Source organism: Lipotes vexillifer, unplaced genomic scaffold (genome assembly GCF_000442215.2).
Source record: "Lipotes vexillifer unplaced genomic scaffold, Lipotes_vexillifer_v1.1 scaffold573, whole genome shotgun sequence".
Taxonomy (NCBI): Eukaryota; Metazoa; Chordata; class Mammalia; order Artiodactyla; family Lipotidae; genus Lipotes; species Lipotes vexillifer.
The window spans coordinates 885,744-897,682 of NW_006796432.1; the positions used below are offsets into that span (position 1 = coordinate 885,744).

Below are 11,939 nucleotides of genomic sequence, written 5' to 3' on the forward strand. Positions count from 1 at the left end.
TCCCTACATCATAGTCCCAAATGCTGTCAAACCCACAGGGAAAGGGGCAGACTGGACAGAAAACATGCTGGAACAGTGAAGTGAGAGCAAGAAGTGTGGAAGAGGCCAGGGCTCTCTTCTCAGTTTCCCCACCTGCAAAATGGGGGCAGAAGACACGCACTCCTTTCTCTTTCATTAACTCCTTCCTTTAGTAAATAAACAGAGGTGCTTTCTGTGATCCCCCGAATTTCACTTCGAGCCCCACCTTCAGGAAGGAAACAGGCTCAGAGAGGTGAAGTGATTTGCCCAAGGTCACAAAACGCCAGAGCTGAGCCTGGAAGAACTTTCCATCCAGCACAAGCAGGGGAGTCCTCTCCCCACTTCTCTGTTTTCCATAATTGGCAGCAACACAGCCTAGCGGGGAAGTGCTGGGGCCAAAGCCCCTCCCCATGCTGAGCCTTACCTCTGTGCCTCCTCCCTAGCATCCAGAGACTGTCATCTCTCTTAGCTCTGCTAAGCGGGGGCCCAAAACATATGAGTCAGCAGAGACTGGGTCACCAGATTCCAGAGTCACATTGCCCCAGAGTTCTGATTCCCTCCACAGACACCAGCCCATTCTGTGGCTTCCTCTCCCTGGGAGCCTTCCCAGATTAGTCGCACCCAGCTCCTGTGTCTGCAGCAAATCCTCTCCCCACAATCTCTGGTCTGTCTATCTAATATACTCCCAAGTGCCACAAAGCACCAGAACGGGGGTGTCCACAGTGTCCTATGTCTCCCCAACACCTGCAGAAATGAATGCAAGCCAGCCAAATGGATGGAGGCAGCAGTGGGAAAAGCCCTGCCTGCTGGAGGGGGTAACGTATTCTAAGCACTGGGATGACCCCAGGATGGGATAGTGCAGGTGGGGGAGGGGGTGGGGGGGGACACAGGGTTCCCCAAGATCCCCAACACAGCGTGGATCCAGGGTCTGGGCCTTGCTGACAAGGCTTTGAGGCAGATGTTCCCCACTCCCAGGATTTTCCCTCCTGGCACTGTCTCCCTGACTGAATGGGGACCCCCTCAGCTCTGTGTCCCCATAGCCAAGAGCACCAGGTGAGTGAATGAATGAATGGGCACCAGCCCTGGTACAAGGCCTGAGAGGGGTACCACCCAACTTCCCAGCCAGAGCACATCATCAAAATCCAGACCACAGATGGGGAAATGAGAGCCCAGACAGGCAGAGGAGTTAGGTAAGAGCCATACAACAGAATGACAGGCTGGGTCCCAGTGATAAGGATAGTGACGGTGACTGCCAAAGATGGAGTGCTTGACTCCATACTAAGTATCTGGCCAAGCGACTTTCCCCTGGACCAGGAGAGAGGAGGGAAGCAAGGAACAGAGGCCAAGCAATGATACAGTCTGGGTCTTTGTGAATTTAGGGACCCTCTGGCCTGGAATCCAAGCTCAGTCCTGCTGCTCTGGTTCTGGAAAGAAGGCAGGGGGGCTGGCACCCATGGGGTAAGCTAAAACCAAGGAAGTGAGAATTTCTCCTGGAGAGCCATTACCACCCCTCTGGTCATGGGGGTGAGATGAGGGTTGAGGGGGAGAGTGCCGGCCTACGTGGGGATGAGTTACTGTATCACTAGGGAAACAGAGGTACTGTCATCCCTGGCTGAAGGCAAAAGACTGGTCCCCATGAGCTGAGGGATGCTGCATCAGCCCCACCCAACTACGGTGCAGCAGCCTCAGAGGTGGGACACTGACCCCCAGGGAGACAAGGATGGGACTCTGTCACCGGCAAGAGGCTGGTCCTAAGGGCAGGCGAGGTCCGGCGCCCACGCAACTCCCTCCCCCGGCTGGTCCGGGCGAGATCGGGCCAACCCTTACCCGGTCTCGCGGATGGCGTTGGTAAGGTTGGCCCAGGCCACGGCGTCAGGGTGGCGGCCATCAACCAGGCGCAGCTGGCCCGTCTCAGGGTCCAGGAGCACCGAACGGCAGCGGGAGGCGGGTGGGACCGGCCTCCCCGGTCCCCGGTGACCCCTCGGGGTCGGGATCGCGCCGGTCAGGCCGCTCAGGAACAGCCCGACCAGCAGGGCCAGCACCAGGGCCAGCGCCAGTGCCCGCGTCAGCGACCGGGCCAGGCGGCCTCCCGGGCATCCATACATCGGGTCCACCATGACGGTGCGGAGCGGGGCGCCGCAGCCCGGCTCACGTGACTACACTCCGCTGCGGAGGGCCCGGCCAGGGCTGGCTGGAAAAGGAGGTAGGCAGTGGGGGGGGGGGCGGGGCTTGGGCCGAGCCCTTCCGGGTGGGCGGGGCCAGGGGCGGGACATAAGGGACAGGGCCATCTTAAAGGCGCCCGGCGCTCTCGTCAGCCTACTCAAACCTTGCAGTGGCACGCTTCCTCCTGGCTTTTTATTTTTCAAAAGTTTGAACCTCAAGAAAAGTTGCAAGAATAGTAAAGGATAATAAATATCCATATGCCTGTCATCAATTGCTAATATTTTGTCACATTTTATTAAGTGTCTCTTCATACTTATATGTAATTTTGCTCAACCATTTGAGAGTTAAGTGAAGACAGTGACGCATCAACCCTAAAGACTGCAGGTGGTCATATAAGAGAAAAGACATTATCCTTCATAACCACAATACCATTATAACACTCAGGACATTTACCATTTACTTAATACTATTGTCTAATACAGGGTCTTTATTCGAATTTTACCAGTTGTCCCCAAAATACTTTCTCTGTTTTTCTTTTCTTTTGACCCAGTATCCACTCCTCACACAACACACAAGAATAAACTCCTGGGACTTCCCTGGGTGGTGCAGTGGTTAAGAATCCGCCTGCCAACGCAGGGGACATGGGTTCGAGCCCTAGTCTGGGAAGATCCCACGTGCCGCGGAGCAACTTAAGCCCGTGCGCCACAACTACTGAACCTGTGCTCTAGAGCCTGCGAGCCACAACTCCCGAAGCCCACGCACATAGAGCCCGTGCTCCACAGCAAGAGAAGCCACCGCAATGAGAAGCCCGCACACCACAATGAAGAATAGTCCCCACTTGCCGCAACTAGAGAAAGCCCGCGTGCAGCAACGAAGACCCAACGCAGCCAAAAATAAATAAATAAATTTATTTTTTTAAAAAAGAATAAACTCCTAAATGATGAGCATCTAGATGTAAAAAATGAAACTGCAATTCCTAGAAGTATACGTGTGGGTGAATTCCTCCATAACTTGTGTGTGGGAAAAAAAGGCCTCTAACTATGACTCAAAATCCAAATGCAATAAAAGATTAGTACCTTTGACTACATAAAACTTTCATTAACTTTTGCGTGTCGAAAACACCATAAGCGAAGTCAAAAGACAAGTGACAAACTGGGAGAAGATATTTATAGCATGTATCATGGATAAAGGGCCATTCTCACTAACATATGAATAACCCTTTAAATTTGAGGGGAAAATGTGAAAACCAGATAGAAAAATGGACGAAAACTATGAACGGACAATTCATGAAAAAAGACGTTAAAATAATCTTTAGGGGCTTCCCTGGTGGCGCAGTGGTTGAGAGTCTGCCTGCCGATGCAGGGGACACGGGTTCGCGCCCCGGTCCGAGAAGATCCCACATGCCCTGGAGCAGCTGGGCCCGTGAGCCATGGCCGCTGAGCCTGCGCGTCTGGAGCCTGTGCTCCGCAACGGGAGAGGCCGCAACAGTGAGAGGCCCGCGTACTGAAAAAAAAAAGGCAAATGCAGGATCCACTGAAATGCTGCCACTGGAGTGTGCAAGGCACAGACAGGATCTGTCAGTGACTGCAGCCACAGTGAAACTGCTGAGGAGAAGGGCAAAGGAGCAATGCAGGGCCTCAGAAGTTCTCAGTCTCTCCTCAGCAGGGTAACCACGATAGGTTGAATAATGTCTTTCCAAAGATGTCCACATCCTGATCCCCACAAGTGACAAATATGTTAGCGCACAAGGCAAAAGAACTCTGCAGATGTGATTAAGTTAAGGACCTTGACATGAGGAGATTGTCCTGGATTATCCAGATGGTGGGCCCAATGTAATCGCAAGCGTCCTTAGAAGAGGGAGGCAGGAGGTCAGAGTGAGGAAAGGCGGTGTGATTGGAAGATGCTACACTGCTGGCCTTGAAGATGGAGGAAGGGGCCACAAGCCAAGGAACACAGTGGCCTTTAGAAGCTGGAAAAGGCACAGAAACAGACTCTCCCTTGAAGCCTTCAGAATGAACGCAGTCCTGCCAACACCTTGACTTTAGGATTTCTGACCTCCTGAACTGTAAGATAATAAATTTGTATTGTTTAAAGCCACTAAGTCTGTGGTCATCTGTTACAGCAGCAATAGGAAATGCATATAGTGGCCTTGGGCAAGGCTTTTTGACTTTCTGGACCTCCAGAGCCTCATCCATATAATGAGAAGAATGATGTCTGTCTCCCTTGCCTGTGGGGATACTTAAGACGATAAATATAAAAAGGTTTGGAAAGTATCCTATAAATGAGGACTGAATTTTCCAACCCGTTTCAGGATACCCTTGACTTCTCTTTTTTTTTTCTTTTTTTTGCGGTACGCAGGCACTGCTGTGGCCTCTCCCGTTGTGAAGCACAGGCTCCGGACACGCAGGCTCAGCGGCCACGGCTCACGGGCCCAGCCGCTCCGCGGCATGTGGGACCTGGGGCGCGAACCCGTGTCTCCTGCATCGGCAGGCAGACTCTCAACCACTGCGCCACCAGGGAAGCCCACCCTTGACCTCTCTTACTGGCTGTTAGCTTTGGGGTTGAGAGCTCCCCCTCTTCCCTCTCTCCTTCCACCCCCACTCCCTGCTGGGGAAATCTCCATGGTTTCCCGCCTGCAGAGTCAGCTTCTAGAACAGTAGATGGCTGTCCCGGTGTCAGAGGGTTGGCCAGAGCCCAGGCTGGGAGGCCATGGGACGGAACCAGATTGTCACATCAGAGAGGACAAAGGCTGGTGGTGGCCACATCTTCCTCTGCAACTGGGCTGCCCTGTCTACCTGACCAGCTAGGGTCTCCCAGATAGCCTGTTCATCGTCAAGGGCACTCACTGGGCAAGCCATGAAAGCTAAGCCTGCAAAGGAGACCCAAGCCAACTCTCTACACACTTGGTTTCCTTTATCTCACTCTTGCCTCTACCAAGTTTAAGTCATCCATTGGTTCACTCCTCAGCGTTTATGGAGCATCAAGTACACACCAGCACTGTTGGTTGCCTACCCAGCAGTAATTCCTCTATTTTCCCTTGCTACCCAAATTCATCCACCTGGTCCCAGGGGATGAGTCTTGATTGGTCTAAGCCAGTTCTGGCATCCTGTGTCCCCTTTCCAGTGATTGGTCTAGAGGTGGACATGTGACCTTATTCTGGCCAATTAAACATAGAGAGAAGTCTGCTAAGGGATTCTGGGAAGACTGTCTTCCAGTCTATTCCCAGACTGTCTATTAAGAGAGAGATGGACAAAGAAAAGACCTTTTTTATCTTCTTTTCCCTGGCCACTGCTCTGGACAGTATTGTTGTCTGAGATTGTGATTTCTGGAGTTCAGCAGCCATCTTGTAACCTTGAGGTGATAATGCTAAGGCTGAAATGTCAACACATCTAGGACAGAAAAGCAGAAGGATGAAGGAAACTTGATAGCTGGGATGGGTAATTTTATGTGTTCTCTTGGCCTGGCTATAGTGCTCACATGTTTGGTTATATACCAGTTGAGATGTTGCTGTGAAGGTATTTTTAGATGTGATTAGTATTTAAATTGGAAGACTTCGAGTAAAGCAGATTACTTTCCGTAATGAGGGTGGGCCTCATCCAATCAACCGGAGAGAGAGAGATAAAGCAAATACGGTAAAATGGTAATATTTGAAGACTCTGAGTGAAGGATATACAGTAATTCATTGCATTCTTTGCAACTTCTCTTAAAGTCCAAAATGAATTTTTTTTAATAATTTTCTTTTTATTTATTTATTATTTATTTATTTGTTTATTGTTGGCTGCATTGGGTCTTCGTTGCTGCACATGGGCTTTCTCTAGTTGCGGTGAGCAGGGGCTACTCTTCGTTGCAGTGCGCGGGCTTCTTATTGCGGTGGCTTCTCTTGTTGCAGAGCACAGGCTCTAGGCATGCGGGCTTCAGTAGTTGTGGCACACGGGCTCAGTGGTTGTGGCTCACGGGCTTAGTTGCTCCGCGGCATGTGGGATCTTCCCGGACCAGGGCTCGAACCCGTGTCCCCTGCATTTGCAGGTAGATTCTTAACCACTGTGCCACCAGGGAAGACCCCCAAAATGAATCTAAAATAAAAATTTAAACAAAAAAGAAAAAGGGAGCCAGGTACAAGCTTGATATTTTTGATACAAATGCCTGAGCTTTCCTTGGGAGCCCAGGGTTGGAGTTACCAGCTCCCAGAAACCCAGAGATGATCTCAGGTCAGTCATGGGCCCTTTCATACTCAAAACCAGTCCTTTTTCAACAAAGGTGGCATGAGGATTAATCCCTCTGAGCCGTGAGAATCCTTTGCAAACTGTACAGCATCACATACACGCCAGGAGGGAGAGCTGTGGTGGTGATTCTTTTATTACAGCAAATACTCCCCTCATTTTTACTTTGGGAGGATTTGGATCTTCATAAATGACTGTTTCATAAAACACTGGCTTCAAATCCTGGCCACTATTTAGTGGCCATCTGACATTGAGCATGCAACTTGAGTTGTCTGTGCTTCAGTTTCACTATCTGTTAAATGGGGATAGTAATATTATATCTCATAGCATTGTTGTAAAACTTAAATGGGTTAAAATATATGTTCAAAAGTGGAGGACAGTGCCTGGCACAGGCATAATGCTCTGTGACCACTAGCTGTCATCATCACCACCATCATCACCAAGATTAATAGGATTGCTGTCAAGATCCTGGGCTGTAGAGAGACACACAACTAAGTTTGAGCCCTTGATGTAAATATTACTGGCTGGTGACATTAAAGTTAGTTACTTGTCCCTCCAACCTCTCTGCCTCAGTTTCCTCGTCTGTAAATGTGGATGATGCTAACACTTTCTCTTGCTAACATGAGGATTAAATGACGGCAAACATGGAACCCACTTAGTCCGGTACTGGGCACACATAAGCCTTCACTAATGGTCAGGAGGAAAATTACCTGGAACACCCATGAGGATGGTTACTATCAACAAAATAGGAAATAACAAGTGTTGGTGAGGATGCAGAGAAATTGGAACCCTTGTGCACTGTTGGTGGAAGTGTAAAATGGTGCAGCTGCGGTGGAAAACAATACAGCGGTTCCTCAAAAACTGAAAGTAGATTTACCAAATTGTATTAGTCATTCCAGGCTGCCATAACAAAATACCATAGACTGGAAGGCTTAAACAACAGAAATGTATGCCCGGAAGTCTAAGATCAGGGTGCCAGTTTGGTGAGGTTCTGGTGAGAGCTCTCTTCCTGGCTTGTAAATGATCGCTTTCTCGGGATTTCCCTGGTGTCGCAGTGGTTGAGAGTCCGCCTGCCAATGCAGGGGATGCATGTTCGTGCCCCGGTCCGGGAAGATCCCGCATGCTACGGAGCGGCTGGGCCTGTGAACCGTGGCCACTGAGCCTGCGCGTCCGGAGCCTGTGCTCCGCGACGGAAGAGGCCACAACAGTGAGAGGCCCGCATACCGCAAAAAAAAAAAAAAAAAAGACTGCTTTCTCGTTGTGGCCTCATGTGGCCTTTCCTCAATGTGTGAATGAAGACAGGGAAAAGAGAGAGAGAACTGTCTCTTCCTCTTTTTATAAGGCCACTAGTCCTATCAGATCAGGACCCCAATATGACCTTGTTCAACCTTAATTACCTCCTAAAAGCCATGTCTCCAAATAGAGTCACATTGTGGGGTTAGGGCTTCAACAAATGCATTGGGGGAGGGCGAGGAGACACAAGTCAGTCCATAGCACATATGATCCAGCAATTCCACTTCCAGGTATAGATTGGAAAGAATTGAAAGTTTGATCTCAGATATTTGCACACGCATGTTCATAGCAGTACTATTTACAATAACCAAGAGGTGGAAGCAAACAAAATGTGGTGTGTACATACAGTGGAATATTACTCAGCCTTAAAAAGGAAGGAGATTCTGACACAGGCTACAGTATGAAAGAATCCTGGGGAAATTATGCTAAGTGAAATAAGCCAGTCACAGAAAGACAAATACTATATGAGGCCATTTATAGGAGGTCCCTAGAGCAGTCAAATTCATAGAGACAAAGTAAAACGGTGATTGCCAGGACCTGGGGGGAGGGAGGAATGGGGAGTTGTTTAATGGGTGTAGAATTTCAGCTTTATGAGATGAAAACGTTCTGAAGATTGGCTGAACAACAATTTGAATATGCTTAACACTACTGAGCTGTATGCTTACAAGTGGTTAAGACGATAATTTTTATGTTATGCGTTTTTACCACCACAAAAATAAAATGAATTACCTGGAAATCCCTCCGGCATTAGAGCAATGACCCAAAATAGGCCACCAGGGGGCGCTATGCTTCCATTTCAATTCGCAGCCCTCCCCGCCCTTCCCTCCCCTGGACGAAACTGGCAGTTTCTAGAGGCGGAAAAAAATGCACTAGGATCCTGGAGAAAGTCAGAGCTCCTCTCTGCTCCCCGCCTTCCTCAGATGGACCAGCTCTGCATGAACCCCAGAGCTGCACCGCATCCCTGCCACATGCCCGCCACAGCCGACTCTGAAGCCCGTTCTTCCTCTGGGTCCCTTCCCTCCGTGCTGGAGACACAGCGGGTCCTGGGTTGGAGTGCGCCCACCACGCCTAGCTGCCCGCGGGCCTCCACATTGCCCAGGGGCTGGAGAAGAGGCAGAAGTGACAAGGACTCACCGGCCCCCAAGTTACCCAAAGATGAGGGGACACACCAATGGAAATGAGTCAGAGACCTCGTATCCCAGGTGCAGGGGCTTCACCGTCAACAAGACATGGGGTTTTCCCACTCGGCTGCTCACTTTGTATGTCATAACCTCCCTGGGTCTCAGTCTCCTCACCTGTAAAATCTATATTAATACCCAGGAGGCTGGAAAGAAGTTAATAAAATCCCTGATGCTTAAAAAGCACTCAGTGGATGGGCTAATTACCATTCCATGCCCCGTATCTGATGCTGGCCTGGGTCTCCTCCCGTCTCCGGGTGGTTTTCTACTGCACAGCATCCACTCTCGAGTTTGCACTTATCTCTTGAGAAACCTCTCCCGAAGTAACCCGCACCACGGTCTTCTGGACCAGACAGGGTCAGGGATTTAACCAAGTAGGACTCACTGGGTTGCAAGTAATAGAAGCTCAGTTAAACTACCTCAAGGAAACTGAAGTGTCTCATGGAATCCAAGAAAAAAAATCGAACAGCAAATTGCTGAGAAGAGCAGATCCAGGATCTGGGCTCTTCGGGGAGCCCTGGACCATGCTCCCTGTCCCCTCCCCGAAACCTGCTTTATTCTCTCCTCCATGCAGGACAAGTGCCCACACTCCCTCCCTCCAGCCCACGGACCCTGCTGCCATTCCTAGAGCATGCCAAGCACACTCCCACCTCAGGGCGTTTGCACTTGCTTTGCCCTCTGCCTAGGACATCCTTCCCTACATCTCTCCTGTGGTTCACTACCCGCTCCTTCAAGTCTCGGCTCAGATGTCACCCCAGTGGCACCTTCCTTGATTAACTGATTGAAAATTGCAAACTGGGACTTCCCTGACGGTCCAGTGGTTAAGATTCTGCACTTCCACTGCAAGGGTCTCCACTGTAAGGGGCGCGGGTTCAATCCCTGGTTGGGGAGCTAAGATCCCACATGCCAAAAAAAACGAAAGAAAATTGCAATCCACCTCCCACCAGCAGCATGCTCTAGCCCCTCTCCTGCTTGCTTGCTTTTTTTCTTTAACCCACGTTCACAAAAAATAAAGAGGGGGTAATCATAACCCTTGATTCATAGCCTACTCTCATCAGCATTTAATTATTAAATTTAATAATATAATAAACACCTGTGAAACCACCACTCGAAACAAAAACTATAGCCTTGACAATAACCTGCATCCAACCAGATGGTTCCCCCCCGCCCCATCATAATCCCCTCACCATAATCTTCATCCTGAATCCTATAGTGATATTTCCCTTGTTTCCTCTTTATAGTTTATTATTGCATATGTGTGTGTATGCTTTTAGTTGCTTTTAACTTGATAGGAAGGATATCGTGTTTATGTAATAGGACATTTTTCATTGGATATTCTATCTCAGAGATCCATCCACATTACAACGTGTGGCTGTAGTTCCTGTGTTTTGACTGCCAAGTAATATTTCATCATGGGAATTTATTCATTTGCTCTCCCATAGATGGGCATGTGGGTGTTTCCCAATTTTGGCCACTTAGTGGACAGCGCCCCTATGAATATTCTTCCATGTAATTCCTGGTGTAGATGGGCCAGCATTTCCCCACGGTGCATACTTCGGAGTAGAATTGCTTGGTCGTAGGATACGTATATGCTCAGCTTTAGGAGATAAAGGCAGACTGTTTTCCAACATGGTAGCACCAATTCACATCCCCACCAGCAATGTTAAGACGGCTTTATTTTTCTCCACAGCACTTACACTTTCTGATATACTATGTATTTTACTTATGTCTTTGTTTACTGTCTATCTCTGCCCTCCACCCCACTAGAATGTCAGCACCAGGAGGGCAGAGGTTTTTGACTCTTTTGTTCATTATTTTATTCCCAGTGCCTAAATCAGTGTGTGGCACATAGTAGATGCTCGATAAACATCTTCTGATTGGACGAACAAGCGGATGGCCCAAAACGAGAGCTGAGAGCTCATACTATGTATTATCAGCCCAATTACCTGGGCTGATTTAACCCTCTCTCAGTTTCAATTGCCCAATCCAGGAAATGACCACTGGCCAAAATCTACTGATGCCAGGACCCCCAGTCCAACTAAATCAGAGTTCCTGAGGGTGGGGCTTGGGACATGGATAGTTTTTAACCACTCCCCAGGAGATTCTCCTGTGCATGCCGGAGTGAGGCTCAGAGCTCTAAGGTAAGCCATTTGTCTCACTCAGAGATACTCAAGCCCCACACAAGTCCTGCTGGATCCAAATTTTAGGGTGAGGCTCAGGGATCTGTGTTCACCTGGCACCAGCCCCACGACCTGGACATGCGGCCATCAGAGCAGCTCCCACCCTGGCCGCTGTGCCCGTGGACGCTCCTCGCCCACCAGGGCCAGCTGTGTATGTTACCATTCTGGGGTTTCTCTAATTCCACCACCAGTTGTCAGCTGGCAGCGAATGACCTTGTACCATTCGCCACCCCACCTGCATCCTGTAGGCCGGAGGAAGTCCCCTGTTTTCAGCAGAACGCTCTGAGTTCCAGGGTCCCTGTTTCAGACCCCAAGACACCCAAACAACCTTTCTTGCTCTGTTTCTTATTTCCCACTTAAACTTTTCCCCCGCTGCTGTAGGAAAGGTCACAGCTGGTCCACGCACCAGGATGTAGGGAGCTGGAGAGAAGAATTCGGAAAAGTCTTAACTCACTTGGCCCTTCGGGGTGCAGGGCAGGGGTGACATCTGCCTCCCAGGACTCATGCCCCGATTATACATGACCTTGGTATGGTCTTCAGGGTCACCCATCCTGTTCTGTGTCCCAGAGAAAACGGTTCCCACATCTTCACTTCCCCCTCTGGGGCACTTAGCCCAGCACTGGGCATACAGTAGGTGCTCAGTAAAGTCTAGTTACTGTCAGGTTCTTTCAGACACAACTCAGATTGCATTAAATCCCCTTCAGTAACTCCCCATGGCTCTCAGGATAAAAATCCCAAACCCATGCTAGGTTCTGCATGGTGGCCCTGCCCACCTCGACTTGCCCCACGCTCACCCCTGGTCCATTCTCAGTGGCCACTCCAGCCTCCTCTCTGTTGCTTTAACACACCAAGCTCTTTCCCACCTCTGGGCCTTCGCACATTCCTGC

General features: G+C 49.7%; 1 protein-coding gene across 1 annotated transcript in view; it reads right to left on the reverse strand.

The window, feature by feature from the left end:
- The window catches only part of PLBD2 (phospholipase B domain containing 2), a 28,048-nt gene extending 25,913 nt beyond the window's left edge, over nt 1-2,135 (reverse strand). The window contains exon 1 of the mRNA XM_007468593.1: nt 1,846-2,135. Within this exon, the coding sequence (XP_007468655.1) occupies nt 1,846-2,135 (290 nt within the window). The remainder of the gene's footprint in view (nt 1-1,845) is intronic.
- Between the last annotated feature and the right edge of the window lie 9,804 nt (nt 2,136-11,939).